The 17,816-nt window shown below is 46.9% G+C and overlaps 1 protein-coding gene and 1 long non-coding RNA gene across 2 annotated transcripts; one reads left to right on the top strand and one right to left on the bottom strand.

Annotated features, from left to right (window-relative positions):
- Window positions 1-1,280: 1,280 nt before the first annotated feature.
- Window positions 1,281-17,754, top strand: Plek2 (pleckstrin 2). The gene is made up of 9 exons (XM_048362300.1): window positions 1,281-1,554; window positions 9,198-9,362; window positions 10,163-10,344; window positions 11,437-11,528; window positions 11,850-12,037; window positions 12,250-12,351; window positions 13,722-13,805; window positions 15,673-15,751; window positions 17,227-17,754. The coding sequence occupies exons 1-9, from the start codon at window positions 1,513-1,515 to the stop codon at window positions 17,352-17,354; spliced, it is 1,062 nt and encodes a 353-aa protein (XP_048218257.1). The 5' UTR covers window positions 1,281-1,512; the 3' UTR covers window positions 17,355-17,754.
- Window positions 7,470-8,281, bottom strand: LOC125363224. Its single transcript, XR_007213195.1, has 2 exons — window positions 7,974-8,281; window positions 7,470-7,714 (listed from the first exon to the last, which is right to left on the bottom strand). It is a non-coding gene; the product is annotated as an uncharacterized LOC125363224 (long non-coding RNA).
- Window positions 17,755-17,816: the final 62 nt, after the last annotated feature.

Here is a 17,816-nt window from a genome sequence, read left to right as displayed (position 1 = left end):
AAGCAAATGCACTGACAATGCCCTGGAGCTGTGTAACCTTGGCGGGGAAAGCTGAGATAATAAATTCATCTCATGCAGCAGCTATAAGCAAAACCTAATACCTACTACTGGAAAGTGAATGGAAACCTTACTGTTTTGGTCCGAAAGCCAGTGGGCCATTGCTCTGGCAACTCAGTGCCCAACACCTTGCCAGGTCTCTTTGGGCTAAGGTGAGGGATATTCTTACAGATCCGAGGGGCAGCCGTTTGGCAGAAGCCCAAGCAAAGGGCACTTCGGAGCACTAGAAGTCAGCTTGGTGGGGGGGGGGGGGTTGAAAGGCACCCCTGCCTTTCTAATCGTCTGGATCCCCTTATTTTACTCTAGAACCTTCTTTATCCTTCTCCTCTTCTTAGGGCTTTCCCCTTGCCTTGTGAAGGCTTGACAGGGAAATAAAGGTGGCCGACCCTGGACTAACCAGCTAAACAGATGTTTCCTTTTGGTCCAGGTGTCAATATGGCCTCAGAGGACATTGTGTTGATCTTATCTGGTTAGTTGGTTCATCATGGATTTTCTTTTGCATTTATTTATTCTTTTTTCTTTTCTTTTCTTTCTTTCTTTATTTGTGCTGGTACTGGAGTTTGAACTTGGCCATATGCTCGGCTTGGCCTTTTTTTTTTTCTCTCTCTCTCAAGGCTGTACTCTACCATTTGAGCTACACACCTCTACTTCTGGCTTTTTGCTGGTTAATTGGAGATAGGTCTCATAGACTTCAAACTACAATCCTCAGATCTCAGTCTTCTGAGAAGCAAAGATTACAGCTGTGAGCCTCCAATGTCCTGCTGGCATTTGTTTTTATATTGCATTAAGATAATATTGAAATTGGTTGAGTTCCTTGGTACATCTTAAAATTTCTCCCTAATGTGAGAATCTTACGTTCCGGCCTCTTTTTCTTTTTCCGAGGAGGTTGTGCTTTCAGGCAGAAGGCTCTGCACCGTGTTAGCGCCTGTGACTTGTGACTTTTCCGGTATGGGGAGCGATCTTCTCTGCCCTAAGGCCAGGGCAAAGTTCTCAGTTCCACCCTCTCACACTCCACGTCCATTTCCTTTCAGCTCAGGAATGGTTCCAGGTTGTTGAAACCTTGTCAGGGATACACAGGAATCCATAGCAACCGGTGGGAAAACCGGCCAGCACCGGGCTAAGGCTGGGCGGAGGGGGCTGGGCGGATGGCTGCAGTTGAGAGGTGGGGGGCACCGGGATGGGCACCTCGTCAGGTTGCGGGGGGGGGGGGGGGGCATGCCAGACTCCGCACCCGGAGGACTGACCTGGGGCCCTGGCTCACCTCCCGGTGGGAACGTCACCGCAAACATCCTGCCGACTTCCTGCCCGGGGAGGCCGCGCTCTCCCGCCCTGGACACGTGCCAGGGAGGCCGGCAGGGAGGCAGGCGTCTCCCGCCGTGTCGGAGCCGCTTCCTGGGCGCCCTGGGTGCGAGCTGAGCGCGCGAGGATCGGGGCCGGCGCACCTGGCTTGGTGACATGGAGGACGGCGTGCTGAAGGAGGGTTTCCTCGTGAAGAGGGTGAGTGCTCCCGGGAGCTTTACCACCGTGTCCAGGCTGGGGCTTGCCTCACCCCGTCTCACCTGCAGAAGGACACCCGCGCGCCCCGCACCCGCGCGCCCCCAGCTCCAGTGCGTGTGGTGGGGGGGGGGCTTCCGCCTGCCTGGGGCCCCGCTGCTCCGGGCTGTGTGCCCGTGGGGAACCCAGGGTGGTACTTGGGCGCTGACACTAAGGCAGAGGAGAGTTTTTGGTAGGAATCGCGGGTGTGGGGTGGGGTGGGGGGAACTTGGCATGAGATTCCCAGTTTGTGGGGGGGGGTCAGAGGGTACTGATGTGGGTGTCTTAAATGTATTTGGGCTGGGGTGCAGCTCAGTGGCAGGGCTCGTGTTTAGCATGCAGGGGATCCTGGGGGAGCAGTCCCCTTACACATCCAGGAGGGCACACGTGCGCGCGCGCGCACACACACACACAGACACACACACACACACACACACACACACACACCTTTACTAAAATACCATGACTAAGAGGCAGGGAGGAAAGAAAGAAAACTTCTAATGTTTTGTATAACTCAATAGGATAACTATGGCTGCTAACAATTTAGTGTGTATTTTAAAACAGCGTAGGTGAGAGAATTTTGAGGTGGCAGATATGTCCATTATCCTGATCTGATCATTACACATTGTATACACGTGTTGAAAAGTAACATAGCAGCCCATTGATATGTACAAAGAGCATGTGAACTTAAAAAGAAAAGGGAGAAGGAAATCGTGACTCTATACTATTTAAACACAATGATTAAAGCAACATGTCTGTGTCCCATAGTTTAACACCTGGAAGGAAGGAGAAATGCTGTTGTTTCTTTAAGCTAGTCCTGCACACTATCTTGCTTAATCATCCCAATAGCCCTTTCGCCAAAAGGCAAAAGAAAGCTTGGAGAGGTTAAATGACTTGCTCTGAGTTAGGGAGAAAGCCAATGGTCAAAGCCCCTCAGGTTGACTCTGCTGCACCTCCTCCATCCCTCTTCCTACCTACCAACTACCATGTACAGTGGGTGTTGTTACAGATGAGGAAACTGAGGATCTGAGAGAGGAGGCACTGTGTCCAGAGCTAGTATGTCATGGGATGAAAACCTTTTAGCCTTTCCCCGCCACCTCACGTGAGTCCACCAAAAGCAAGAATCAAATCAAAAACAATATGTCTGGGATCAAGGTAGAAAATGGTTGAAAGAGCAGCTGGAAGAGGAAGTCAGAGATTTAAAAAATTACTTTTAGGGCTGGTGGTGTAGCTCTGTGGTAGAGGGCTTGCCCAGCATGCATTGAGATCCTGGGTCTGATTTCTAAGCACTCAGAAAAATCATTTTAACTTTGATAGAAATTCAAACTTTACTTGTGATAAATGGGCATGAGACTTTAGGCTCTTCTGACTTAACACCTTTGAGAGATGTCAGAAGCGACAAAGGGACCATCTCTCTCATTGCCTCACCTGTGGCCTGCTCAGCCTTATCAGCCAAAAAGGTTCAGGGCATTTTCATATTCCATGTCCTCATTACGTTGCTCCCTATTTGATAGAGGAGGGCAGGTGTGTTGTTTGCACAAAGCTATGAGCAAGGATGGTAGAAGGCTGAGGCCAGATCAAGGTTCAGAGTGGATATAAGCCTGTCCACAATTGCAAGCCCACTCTGTGTCATCATGACTGAACTGGGATGGTCCCTCAGGGTCTGCAGAGGTGGCTGCCCCTCAGAGTGAATGCATGAGGAACTTCTGCTACTTCTCACTGTCTTGTAGCTTGTGAGGTGATGGTGTGCGTTTTGGTTGATTGTTGGTTGCTGGGCTCTGGTAGAGGCTCATGGAAGAGTGGAGTTGACTAGAGATCAAACCCTTCAGATGGGGCATTGTGGGACTCATGCTGCCTCCCCCCCAAGGAGTTCTCTGCATGACTTCCCACCACACAGTTAGAGAACTGATGGGCACCAGGTCCAAATGTGGACAGGCAGGGAGGATGGGCATTTTCTTCTGGATGACCTAGTTAGGAGATCCAGGGTGCTGACAAGTGAGGAGAGTCAGCAGGTCTGCCCTGAAGCTCACAGAAATAACAGGGCTAGGCAGCTAGGTTGAAACCCTCTCTGCACACACCCCCCCCCCCAATGCAGATAAGCCCCCAAAGAGTGGGATTTGGAGCCTGACCTAGGGGCAGGTGGAAGCTGAGGGAGCTGGCCCCAGCACCTTTGCTATGGTCACTGACTGTTGAGCCATCCACCACTGCCCAGTAAGTATCTCCTTTCCTCCCGGAAGGAACAGAGAGGTTTCAGGGCTGTAATAAAAGTTTGGAGAGTTTATAGCCCAGAGGTAGGACAGGCCCCAGCTGGAAGCCAGGGAACATGCTGCCATGCTGGAGGCAGGCAGGCAGAGGCATGAAGGATTTGGCTCTTAATCTGGTCCAGACAAGAAAGAAACAAGGCTCCAAGCAAAAGGCAGGAAGCTCAGTGGGCTTGGCTCTCAGGGAACGAAGGGGCGGGAAGCCCAGAGCAGCAGGTTGGACTGCTCTGCCTGGAAAGAGAGTTGCTGGCTCAGAGCAAAAATGCAATGCTTACCTGCTTTGCCCTGGGATTTTCACTGGTAGGTATCTATACTAAGGAAATACAGTAAAAGCTGTATGAACAAAATGCTATTTATGGAACTGGAAATATAAACATGACCCTTCAAAGAAACCAATGATTACTTAGATGACGGTTATGCATATGGTAAAAAGGCTTATAGTACTAAAATTCAAACAGTGAAAAGATGCAAGATATGAGCAAAAGAAAAAATATACACAATAGAAAATACATAGAAGGGGTTCTGAAGGCTGTAAGTTCCAAGGTGTGGGCGGGGCCCCGTTCAGGACCTCTGAGACTGGTCAGGGAGAGGTCTTGCCTGGCTAGCTTCTGGTACTTACCGACAATCTTGGTGTTCTTTGGCTTGTAGGTGCATCTCTGCCATTGCTGCTTGTATAATCACATGCCTGCCATCTTCCCGTGTGTTTCTCAGTGTCTAAAATTTTCCTCTTCTTTAAGGACACCAGTCGTATTGTGTTAGTGCCCAGATCGATGTGACTTCATCCTAATTTGATTATATCTGCAAAGATCTTATTTCTAAGTATCACATTCAAAGGTAGATTAGGATTTTTGAGTTGATAAAATTCATCCCATAATAAATACCATTTCTGTCTTTTTATTTTTAGCCTTCTTCCAGGCCTTCTTGGTCTCTATTTCCTCATCTTTAAAATGGCTACTTAGGAGGCTGAGATCTGAGGATTGCGACTTGAAGCCAGCCCAGGCAGGATAATCCAGGAGAATATTATGCCCAATTAACCACCAAAAATCCAGAAATGGAGCTTGTGGTTCAAGTGGTAGAGCACCAGCCTTGAGTGAAAAAGCTAAAGGACAGTGCTTAGGCCCTAGGTTCAAGCCCCAAAACAGGCCCCAAAAGAAACTCCCATCTTTTCCATATTCTAGACTGTGTACTTAGCACAGATACAGAATTATTGGGTCCAAGGATTTGAACATGTTTATGAGTGTCATCAGCTCTTTTGAATTTGATCCAGGCATATCAAATCCTCCCTCATTAGCCTTTCTTCTCAAGATTCTCTCCTGTGCTGTCAGCCTTTGTTACTTGCTCATCACCCAGTCTACTCCGGTGAGTTTGAACTGAGGATATTAACTAAGCCAGGAACCTGGGCAAGGCTGCAGTGAAATGCCCAGTGGCTTTGAAGTGGATGTCATTCCTATCAAGATATGTTTCTACTGGGAATCCCTTGCTGAGCCTGTTGGACCATTGTCCTTACTAACTCCAGGGACTGGATGTTAGAAGATAACATTCCCTCTACCACTGTCCTCGCCAAAGTTTCTAATTTGCCATGTGTGGCTGCTGTCGTACATGCATACTACAATTGGCAGAAGCTTGATCATCTCTTGTCCCCTAAATGCAAGGGATTCCTAAAAGTATAACATTTTGTCCAAGAGAGAACACTACCTCTATGGCGTATTTATGCTCACCATCAGTTGGTTAGATTCCTCTCCCCCTACACCTCTAGCTCCCTTCCTCTTCTCTCTAGTGTATTAGGGTGCTAGGACCGCCATGAGATTGTGCAGCCTTCTTTCTTATTATACATAAGAGTCAGTTCTTTGTATTCTAAGTCTGGAACTCAGAAGGCTCAGATCAAGGTTGAGAAAGGTCTGATTCTTCCTGAGGATGTTCTCAGTTGCTGATGGCCTCATGACTGTGTTTGCAGAGTCTTTTCCTTGTCTGAACACACACCTGATGTTTCTCTGGGTCCAAACTCCTCTTCCTTACAAGGGCAGCAGTCGAAGTTGGACTTTGGCTCCATTTTAACTTAACTCTTGTTTTAAAATTAAATTTTATTGGGCTGAGAATATGGCCTAGTGGCAAGAGTGTTTGCCTCGTATACATGGAGCCCTGGGTTCGATTCCCCAGTACCACATATATAGAAAACCACCAGAGGTGACACTGTGGCTCAAGTGGCAGAGTGTTAGCCTTGAGCAAAAAGTAGCCAGGGACAGTGCTCAGGCCCTGAATTCAAGGCCCAGGACTGGCAAAAAAATTAAAAAATATATATAATAAAAATAATCAAATTTTATCGACAAGGTGATGTACAGAGGGGGTACAGTTACATAATAAGGTAGTGAGTACATTTCTTGTCATATTTATTCCTCCCTCATTTTTCTTTCCCTTCCCTAGTTCAAATATTAACTAACTCTTGAAAGGCCCTATTTTCAAATATAGTCATATGCTGAGTTTATTGGGGTTACAGCTTCAGCATATAAACATAAAGGGACACATAATTCATTCCACAACACCTAGGTTTTCAGGGGTAAAATAATTCTGCCCTCTTCACCCCTAACCAACTATGGCTTCATCAACTCAGATTGTATTCTCCTCTCCCTTTACCATCCATTAACTGACTGCCTTAAATTTGTGTGTGTGTGTGTGTGTGTGTGTGTGTGTGTGTGTGTGTGTGTGCGCGCGCGCGCTCATGAATGCTGGTTCTGGCCTGGGTGCTATCCCTGACCTTTTGTGCTCAAGGCTAGCGCTCTACCACTTTGAGCCACAATGCCACTTCAACTTTCTGGAAATAAGGGTATCAGACTTTCCTGCCCAGTCTGGCTTCAAACTGCAATCCTCAGATCTCAGCCTCCTGAGTAGCTAGGATTACAGGGTGAGCCACCAGCGCCTGGCCTGCTTTGAATTCTTAAGCACCCAGGCACCCCAGACCAGTCATCCCAATCAATGCTGTTCCCAAACCCTCTCAAGTAGGGTGCTCACAGGAAATGGGGACTTGAATCTAGCCCCTGTAGATAGCTGTAGAGAGCCCTAGAAGCTGAGGAGTCAGATCCAAATCTTTGCTTCTTTAAGCTTGTCTGCATGCATCAAGTCAGCCTGCAGGCTACATGTAGATTCTGCGTCAGGGAGAAAGCTAAGAGAGCATGCTCTTGTCAGATTGACTTTGTTACAAGTTTTGTTTTGTTGCCATAGTAAATTATGCTTGGGTTCAGATCAAAGCACAGTAGTGTGCACACACAGCCTGGTACAGACCATTCCTTCCACAACTCTGATTTTCTAACCCTTCACAGTATAGCAGGGCATAGTCAGCACCGCAGATGTGAGAAGGGAAGGAAATGAGTGAATTAGGGAAAGGGTCTTTGATGTAGGTAAAGTACATTTCTCAGGATTAAAATTTTGTCCTAAAATGAAAAATATGCCAAGGTGTTTTGCTTTGCCTTGCCCTTTTTCCTCCCTCCCTCCCTCCCTTCCTTCCTTTCTTTCTTTCATGTTGGAGTTTAGATTTAGAGTCTCAAGCTTGCTTGGCTTGCTTGCTCAGCTACACTCTACCACTCTACACTCTAGTCATACCTCCAGCCTGGCTTTTTTGCTAGTTATTTTGGAGGTGAAGTCTGTTAGACTTTTTTGCCTGGACTGAATTTGCACCATGATCCTTTGAATCTCAGCCTCCTGAGTAGCTAGTATTACAGACACAAGCCACTTGCACCTGGCTAAGAAGGTGCTCTTCTGAATGTGTGCCAAGCTCATTCCTTTCTGATGGACTTTCCTCCATCCACTGGCCTGTTCTACAAACAAGCTATTTGCCTATACACAACAATCTTGAACTTTGGCTTTCTGAGCTCAGGAATGAACTCACTCCATATGTCGGATGGGTGTAATGGTAGGTGAGGGGGAGTTGCCACAATGGAAATTCCTTTCACTACAGGCTCACCTCCACCTGCCTGGCCTTCCTTCTCTATGGGCCAGTTGCTGCCACTGGCAGATCTTGTCTCATTTTTATTTATATATGTGGCAATGCCTCTGCTAAGCACCTAGCCCACTGTGCAGCATGCACAGTTGGCAGCAGTAACTATCTCTTTTTTATCCTTTTAAATGGACGCACTTGAGAATCCCCCCAAACTATCTCCCAATCCTTGCTGCTGCTGTCTAGGTAAGACTGTGATGGCCCTTAGTACTGCAGTCTAGTCAAGGGTCAACTTTACCGATTGCCTACATCTTTTGACTAGTAGCAATCTCTCCAAGAATTACATTCCAAAGTGCAAATAAATCAGAGATACAGAGTACAATACATACAAGGATATCCACTGTTGAACAATTTATAATATCAGAAAAAATGGAAAAAACTCAGTTACAAACAACAGAAAATTGGTAGGTAAATTATACATTCACATAGTGATCATTGTAGAATCTATTTTTAAATAATTTAAGCCTAGTGCCAGTGACTCACACCTGTAATCCTAGTTACTCAAGAGGCTGAGATCTGAGGATCGAGGTTTAAAGCCAGCCGGGGCAGGAAAGTCTGTGAGACTTGTATCTCCAATTAACCACCAGAAAACCAGAAGTGGCGCTGTGGTTCAAGTGGTAAAGCGCTAGCCTTGAGCCGAAGAGCTCAGCAACAGCACACAGGCCCAGAGTTCAAGCCCAATGACAGACAGAAAGAAAGGAAGGAAGGAAGGAAGGAAGGAAGGAAGGAAGGAAGGAAGGAAGGAAGGAAGGAAGGAAGGAAGGCAGGCAGAAAGACAGAAAGACAGAAAGGAAGGAAGGAGAAAGAAAGGTAATGCTGTGAGACAATGCTGAGCAAGAGAACACAAACAAAAGGTAGAAAATATAGTTATACACTATATTGTCCTAATTAAAAAAATCAGAAAGTGAAGGCAAAATGTTAATGATGACAGCTGTCTCCTAGTAGCGGGATTACAGGTGAGTGGTTGTTCTCTTCCTCATGTGTTGCAGTTTCTTTCAAATGAGAAGTTGAGAGTATATCTCAGAAGTAAAGTGTGTAGTACATGAGAGGCCCTGAGTTCAAGCCTTAGCAACACACACACACACACACACACACACACACACACACACACACACACACGATTTCTAATAGGAGAAAAATAAAACAAAAAAAGTCCAATAGGGGGTAGAGGTTAATGCCAGAGGTATTCACTACATCTCAGAAAAGATGACAAAGAGAGAGCCAGATTCAGACAGAAGTATTGTTGGACAGTTATGTCCCTGTGCACAGGTCTATTGAGCAACAAGATTCCTCTCCCTGTGCCTAATTTCCTCCCCTCGTCCACTTCTCCTCCTGCATTCTTTGCTGTCTGTCCATAGGGCCACATTGTGCACAACTGGAAGGTACGGTGGTTCATCCTTCAGCAGAACACATTGCTGTATTACAAGCTTGAGGGTGGTCGGAAAATGACAACCCCTAAGGGCCGGATCCTTCTGGATGGCTGCACCATCACCTGCCCCTGCTTGGAGTATGAAAACCGACCAGTAAGTGACTGACTCTGTGGTCTAACTTCCTGCCTCCTCCACTCTCCCCAGATGCTGACCACCTTTGGTCTCTTCAGGGAGGTTGGGCAGTGGAAAGAGCATGGAGATGCAATTTAATGATTGGTGTTCAAATCATTGCTCTACCACAAATCATGTCTGTGACTTTGGGCAAATAGTTAAACCTCTCTTGGCTTCCATTTGTCATCTAAAAATGAGATATAATGATTGGGTCTGAATATCTCACATAATTTGATGCGTATCACAAAGGTAATGATCTGTTATTTAAAAAAAAAAAAACAAACAACCACCAACAACTTCATAACTGCTGGGCACTGGTGGCTCAAGCCTGTAATCCTAGCTACTCAGGAAGCTAAGATGTGAGGATCGAAGTTCAAAGCCAGCCTGAGCAGAAAAGTCCATGAAACCCTTATCTATTGACCAATTAATTAGTTTAAATCTCTTATCTATTAATCAGCAAAAAGCTAAAAGTGGAGCTATGGCTCAAGTGGTAAAGCACCAGCCTTGAGTGGAAAAGCTAAGGGACAGGGCCCAAACCATGAGTTCAAATGTAGTATTGGCACAAAAATAAAAAAGAAAAAGTCTTTCTTAGGAGTCCATGTGTGTCTAGTCGCTGGATTATTTCCAGATGAATCTGGAAAGATCCATTGTTGGCAAGGGGCTTGAACAGTCCAACACGGTGCATATGGCTTGGATCCACGGTGGCATTGTCATTTCTCCTACCAGTATTCTCTTTCCTGACCTGCTTCTGGGTGCTGTTATGACTGCCTATCTTTTCACAGCTCCTTATTAAGCTGAAGACCCGGACTTCCACAGAGTACTTCCTGGAGGCCTGTTCTCGAGAGGAGAGGGACGCCTGGGCCTTTGAAATCACAGGGGCGATCCATGCAGGGCAGCCGGGGAAGGTGCAGCAACTCCACATCCTGAAAAACTCCTTCAAGCTGCCCCCTCACATCAGCCTGCAGTGAGTGCCCGGCCTGGCCTCGGCGCAATGGCAGAGGGACTCCATACTACTACAGAGGTCTTCCTGGTGGCACCTTTGTGCTTTAGAGTCATCAGCTGCCCCTGGCCTGGTGATATTGTATTTCCTGCCTACGGCTGGCCTTATCTCCCCACTCTACATAACCTCTTGGGGCCCCTGCTGCTTCAGTCTACCTCTGTGATGGAGGGAGAGAACTCCCTTCTATTTCAGGCAGAGTGCTTAGGACCATTCACAGCTCCCAGGAATCTCCATCAACAAAGACACTGCTCTTTTTGCAGCCTCCTAGCAAGAACGGTGTACTGTTTTCTGGTAGCAATTGCCTTCTTGCTCAGTGGAGTTCTTCATTCATTCATTAATTCATCTGCGAGACAGTTATTTAGTACGTCATGAATATGTACATGATGTGTCAATTTATTTTTCTTTGTAGGGTTACTGGTACTTGAACTCAGGGCCTTACACATTTGCTTGGCTTTTTTACTCTGGCTTTGAACTTCAGCTCTTAGCCTCCTAAGTAGCTAGGATTACAGGCGCGAGCCACTGGTGCTTAGCTTTATGCATCCATTTAAAAGGTTAAAAAAGAGATAGTTACTGTTGCCAACTGTGTGTGCTGTGCGGTGGGCAAGGTGCTTACCAGAGCCATTGCTACAGATATAAATAAAAATGAGACAAGATCTGTCAGTGGCAGCAACTGGCCCATAGAGAAGGAAGGCCAGGCAGGTGGAGGTGAGCCTGTAGTGAAAGGAATTTCCATTGTGGCAACTCCCCCTCACCTACCATTACACCCATCCGACATGTGGGGTGAGTTCATTCCTGAGCTCTAAAGCCCCATGAGCAGCACTACAGTCTTGGGGGAATACTAGTTTTGGCTGGGGGGCTGCTGCTAAGATGCAGGCAGGTGAGGGAGGACCTAAGGGAAGGCGGGCCTGGGTGGATTTCCAGAGCTGGGATTTGGAGAAGCAGCTGGAGGAGTTTGGACTGCATGCAACAGGCCATAAGGTGTTAAGTAATCACAGTTCCTCACTTGTAGCTGTCAGTGTGACAAGGGGCCCTCTCCTTTGAATTCCTTCCATGTAGTCAAATCGTGGACAAGATGCATGACAGCAGCAGTGGAATCCGGCCAAGCCCCAACATGGAGCAGGGAAGCACCTACAGGAAGACCTTTCTGGGTGAGCCTGATGGTAGCAGGTCTGGGTTGGGCTGTGGAGGGAGATCTGGGACCTGGTGATAGAGGAGAGAGTGGGGGGATAAGCCAGGAGTCTGACCAGCCCCTATTGAGAGCTGCTTGATGAGCAATAGGTCGGCCTGACGTGGCCATAGGTGGGTTTGTTTGTGGCTCTGTGTAGCAGGTGTGGCCCCCACCTGCACTTGGATAGAGAGGGCTGAGGCCTCCTAGGGACTTACAGTCAGTAAGTCACTGCCCAAGCCCTGTAAGGTGGTGACTGGTTTGCAGCACCTGTCTGAGATGTGTCTCCCTTGCCCTGGCACAGGCTCCTCCCTGGTGGACTGGCTCATCTCCAACAGCTTCGCAGCCAGCCGTTTGGAGGCGGTGACTCTGGCCTCAGTGCTCATGGAGGAGAATTTCCTCAGGCCTGTGGGAGCCAGGAGCATCGGAGCCATCCGCTCAGGGGATCTGGCCGAGCAGTTCCTGGATGAGACCACGGCCCTGTACACGTTTGTAAGTTAAGGGTGGGCTCTTCTTGCCACTAGGACAGAGGGAAGGAAACAGGAAGAGGGAGAATGGGAGGGGGTGTACACAGCAGTGGGAGGGGCCTAGGGTGCAGGGCACAGCTTTACCCCAAGGGAGCAAGGGGCTTCCGTACTGAAGAACTCCCCTTACCTGGGCTTAGGTAGCTTTGGTCACAAATCCTCACTCTCCTTTTCCTCCAGGCCGAGAGCCATAAAAAGAAGATAAGCCCCAAGGAAGAAATTAGTCCCAGCACCGTGGAATTAAGTGGTACAGTGATCAAACAAGGTTATCTAGCCAAGCAGGTATGGCTGCCTTTGGGCAGAGAAGATGGGCCCTGGGCACATTCAGGGGAGGCAGGAGAGAACCCAGAGGTAGACAAGGACTGAGAACAGTCCTTGCCAGTGGAATCCCTGGGAAGAAGGACAGAGATGTGTCTGTTCATTCTTACCCTCCTGTATTAGACACAAGGGTGGTTCTAGAAAAACTAACACACATGTAATTATCACATAGAACAGTGGCTTCTGCGTAACTGCCTGGATTCACAAGTTGTGACCTGCTTCTTGCATAGCAGGATCCTTCTCTGCTCTTAGATTCATTACCATCCATGTAGCTGCCTGTCTACCTTGTCTTTTTTCTTCTGGACCTGACAAGGTTCTTGCTGAGGGAGGCAGGAAGACTGTGTGGAGAGGGGAGAAGTTAAGGAAGGTTTCTAATCTACAGTGAGGCCAAAAAGTCAATCTCAGGGCTGGGATATGGCCTAGTGGCAAGAGTGCTTGCCTTGTATACATAAAGCCCCGGGTTCGATTCCTCAGCACCACATGTATAGAAAAGGCCAGAAGTGATGCTGTGGCTCAAGTTGGCAGAGTGCTAGCCTTGAGCAAAAAGAAGCCTAGGACAGTGCTCAGGTCCTGAGTTCAAGCCCCAGGACTGGCAAAAAAAAAAAAAAGCCAGTCTCTCTCTCTGTCACACACATACTCATCAATATCTTAGGTGTTTTAGATTATATCATACACTAAAGCTGGTCATTGCCTTTTCTGGTTTAGAATGCTGTAATGATTTCACTGTGTATGTGTACACACAGGTAAAACACACAAATAAGAATGCAACTGTAGGTTTGTTTTGGGGGTTGACACGGGGTTGGGGCCTCGGGTTTAGGTGGGTTGGTGAGCTTTCAGCCCGGTTGATACCTGCTTCTAGTTTTATTTTTTTCAGTTGGGGATTAAACCCAGGCCCTTGCACATGCTAAGCCAGTGCTTTACTTCTGAGCCATAGCTTAAAGCCCCAAGTGATGTCTGAGTAAAGTACCCTGTTTCTTCTGGTGTTAACTCTTGTTAGCTTTGTCAAGGAAATGTGAGAGTGTTGTTTTTTTTTTCTCTTGTCCGAGACCAGGACTCGAACTCTTTATGTGATGCTTGCTTTTACTCAATGGCGGGTGCTCTACCACCTGAGCCACACCTCCAACCCTGTGAGAGTGTTTTTGCTAAGGTGTCACTAAGCAGGGGGATCCTGTCAGGCAAAGTCCAGGACATGTCCTTGAAATCCTTGGCTTTCCTGCCCACAGGGGCAGGCTGGGTTGTTGGGATTCGGCAGCAGGTAGAGGGACAGAAGCAAGGGAAAAAAATAAAGTAGAAAGAACTATCCCTAGTTAGTCATCTTGAACTCTTTGTTTCAGGGGCACAAAATTAAAAACTGGAAGGTGCGCCGCTTTGTTCTGAGGAAGGACCCAGCTTTCCTGCATTATTATGACCCTTCCAAAGTGAGTACTGTGCGCCCCCCTTGGCCGCTCCCACAACCCTCCGAGCAGAGCAGGCGGGCCACGCTTAGTTCCTGATTCACGTCTCCCACTGGTCAAACTCCTCTCTCCTGCCACAAGGTTGCCTGCTCAGTGAGTGGATTGTGTGTCCTCCCCCATTTCCTGTGGGCAAGGGTCTTCATCAAGACGAAAAGCAGCTTTTACCTTCCCCCTTGGTGGATAGGGAGTAGGACTCGGAAGTGTACTTCTCGGACTCTCCATCCAAAGATCCCATGGACTATGCCTCCCTCAACTTGTGTTATCTTTCATTGCCAAGTTTCTTTTTATTATTTAATATATATTTTTAAATTAAATTTTATTGACAAGGCATTGTGCAAAGGGGGTACAGTTATATAATAAGGCAGTGAATACATTTCTTGTTATCTGTTACACCCTCATTTTTCTTTCCCTTCCCTAGATCAGGTAGGCATATATACAATACCCAGTGTACCAAAATCATATACAGTAACCACATAGGGTACACCACAGGAAATTCACCTAGAACTTTAAAGATAACGTCAACAGTAGAATCCTCCTGTGTCCTTCTCTTGGAGTTGTTTTTGCTTATCTTTGTCTTATATGATCATGTGTACTATTATTTAATATTTAAGCCATAAGCTATGGTTCACTTTTTTTTTGTTTGTTTTATACCAGTACTAGGGCTTGAGCTCAGGGCCCAGGTGCTGTCCTTTTGCTATGTTTTTGCTCAATTTTGGCACTCTTACTTCTTGAGCCACAGCTCCACTTCTGGATTTTTGCCAGTTAACTGGAGATAAGAGTCTTATGGAACAAGCTAGTCAGGAGGCTGAGATCCGAGGATCGCAGTTTAAAGCCAGCCGGGATAGGGAAGTCCACAAGACAGTGAATAGATGGCAGTTGTCTTGTCCCCAAGTCTTCAGTCAGGAACTGCGAATCAAAGCCCAGAGCTTGCTAAGGCTCCGGAGATCCTGTCAGGCCAAGAGGATGGTCTTCACAAGGCCAACTTATGTCTTCTTTCTAAGGCTGCCCTCATTCCTCTGGTCATAGATGTTCTTCTGAACTTGTCCTCCCTGGGCATCTAAGTGGCCTCTCTGACACTGTTAGTTAACCGCTTTGTTTTTTGCTCTTTCTTGGCTTTGCTCATGTCTCAGGATGAAACTGATGATTGATTGAAGTAACTCTGGGGCCTGAGACACCTTCTTGCTAAGCACATATAGGATGATATGGTGTCTAATGTTCAGAAATATCAGTTTTTCAGAAATGAGAACTATAAGCACTTTTATTTATTTATTAGTGCTGGTCCCGGACCATGAACTCAAGAGCCTGGAGCTGTCCCTGAGCTTCTTTTGCTCAAGGCTAGCACTCTACCACTTGAGCCACAGAGCTACTTCTGGTTATTTCTGGGTAATTTGTTGGAGATAGAGTCCCACAAACTTTTCTTGCCTGGTCTGGCTTCAGTGATCCTGCAGTTCTCAGCTTCCTGAGTAGCTAGGATTATAGGTGTGAGCCACCTGTGTCCAGCTAGCACATTATTAGTTATTATTGATTGGTAGTATGAGGTACCCAAGGGTTAAACAGAAGAGCATGCTTCTCTTGGTATTGGAATTTAGCTCCAGGAATGCAAAGCAGGCCTAGAGTTGGCACTGTCCATATTGGCTGTGAAACAAAGAGGCTCAGACTTCCTCATTGGTACTGTGACTTGGCCACGTGATGCTCAAGTTCAGCCTCATCCCTCTCCTACAAGGGATTTGAAATGACTTTTGTAGTAGGCCTGAGTGAAAATGGTGATAAGAGGGTGTGACTCTTCTTTGTGTATTCAAAAGTTGCTAACTAGGTCTCTTTCCCACTGCAGGAAGAGAACAGGCCAGTAGGTGGGTTTTCTCTACGTGGTTCACTTGTGTCAGCTCTGGAAGATAATGGCGTTCCCACTGGTAAGGTGCAACTTTGGCCCTGGCCTGAAGATTTAGGTGGCCTTCCTTCTGCAACTCAGTAAGGAGAGACAGCTTTGGGAGCCGAGGGCTTCCCTCAGTGAGACACGAAGGGTAGGAGTTTTGAAGCCATTTCCAGAAATAGAGGAAAGAGCATATGAAGCATTCTAAGTGTTTTGAGAATACAGCCCAAGAGTTTGGTACACTTATAATCCCAGCACCTGAGGTGAGTCTGAAGCCAGCTTGGGTTAGAGAGTATAACCCTGCCCCACAACTGCCTATTATGCCCAAGGCCAAGTTCAAGCCCTAGAGCCCTCAAAAACCAATTTCCAAAAAGATTATGTTCAAGAGGTTGGGAATGTGGCCTAGTGGTAGAGTGCTTGCTGAGCATGCATGAAGCCCTAGGTTTGATTCCTTAGCACCGCATATACAGAAAAAGCTGGAAGTGGCGCTGTGGCTAAAGTGGTAGAGTGCTAGCCTTGAGCAAAAAGAATCTCAGGGACAGTACTCAGGCCCTGAGTTCAAGCCCCAGGACTGGTATAACAAAACAAAAAGGTTATGTTTGAAAGAATGCAACTAATTGAGAATATGGCTTTAGTGGCAAGATTGCTGGCCTCATATACATGAAGCCCTGGGTTTGATTCCCCAGCACCACATATATAGAAAATGGCCAGAAGTGGCGCTGTGGCTCAAGTGTTAAAGTGCTAGCCTTGAGCAAAAAGAAGCCAGGGACAGTGCTCAGGCCCTGAGTCCAAGGCCCAGGACTGGCAAAAAAAAAAAAAAAAGAAAAGTAACTAAGCTTATTGTTCCCATTTCTTTTATGGCCAAGTGGCCCATAAGCTTTCACTTAGACTTACAGGGCTGGGGATATGGCCTAGTGGCAAGAGTGCCTGCCTCATATACATGAGGCCCTGGGTTCGATTCCCCAGCACCACATATACAGAAAATGGCCAGAAGTGGCGCTGTGGCTCAAGTGGCAGAGTGCTAGCCTTGAGCAAAAAAGAAGCCAGGGACAGTGCTCAGGCCCTGAGTTCAAGCCCCAGGACTGGCCAAAAAAAAAAAAAAAAGACTTATATAATCCTTTAACATAAATTAACACTTTCATGTGTTATCATATATTAATTTCATAATTATCAGCGATGATAGGAAGACAGTGTTCTTCCCCATCTTAGGGATGTGGAAACGTGTCAAAGCTAAATAATTTGAAGCCAAACACAAAACATTATTTGAACTTATTAGGCTCTTTGACTAAAACTGTAGGTCTGTGGCTAGCTCGAGGTAAGAGGCTGTCCCATCTGGCAACGTGGAAGCCTAAGGTGCTGGGGAGGGAGGAAGAAGAGGAAAGCCTGTCTTTAGTGGGATCCCAGACTCTACCCAATTTGTATGTAAGAAGCTGAAGCACTTCAGTGTGTTTTTGTCCAGTTTCAGCTGCTTCCAGCTGCAAGTAATTATTTAATTACTTTTATTTTTCTGTGTAGGGGTTAAAGGAAATGTCCAAGGAAATCTCTTTAAAGTGATTACCAAGGATGATACACATTATTACATCCAGGCCAGCAGCAAGGCTGAACGAGCCGAGTGGATTGAAGCTATCAAAAAGCTAACCTGACAAGGACCTGAGGGCGAAGGACCAGAGTTTTCCCACCTCCCTCTTACATAGGATGCAGACAGGGATTTCCTGGAGATTGCCAGTGTGGTTGATTTTAATGCTGGACTGGGGATGTGGCTCAGTGGAGGGCCTAACACGCCTGAGACTCTGGGTTCAATTCCAATGGAATAGATGTTAACACTGTACAGACGCAGTTTTGGAGACTGCTCAAGATGTTGCTCAGGTGACAAGCTGCAGTGGTGCTGTTCCTATCCCCATCTACCCATTATCGACCTGGAAAGCTGAGACAGCTATTAGATATGCTCCCAACTGCCCTCTAGGACAGCTGTGTCCTTAGGCACTAGAGTGCTTTGTTGGAACACTAGCCAAGCTGTAATATTAAATAAAATTCTAGTCTCAAGGCAGTTGTCTCTTAAATTTTGACAATTCCTACCTCCTTTGGAATGAATAAAAAGCAAGATT

The sequence above is a fragment of the Perognathus longimembris genome, chromosome 14, assembly GCF_023159225.1.
Source record: "Perognathus longimembris pacificus isolate PPM17 chromosome 14, ASM2315922v1, whole genome shotgun sequence".
NCBI lineage: Eukaryota > Metazoa > Chordata > Mammalia > Rodentia > Heteromyidae > Perognathus > Perognathus longimembris.
This window is presented reverse-complemented; position numbering and strand designations above follow the sequence as displayed.

Coding starts and splice junctions, on each gene's coding strand:
- Plek2 (XM_048362300.1), top strand. CDS start 1,513: ATGGAGGACGGCGTGCTGAAGGAGGGTTTCCTCGTGAAGAGG. Junction 1,555..9,197: donor AGGGTTTCCTCGTGAAGAGG/GTGAGTGCTCCC, acceptor GTCTGTCCATAG/GGCCACATTGTGCACAACTG. Junction 15,752..17,226: donor AGATAATGGCGTTCCCACTG/GTAAGGTGCAAC, acceptor TTTTCTGTGTAG/GGGTTAAAGGAAATGTCCAA.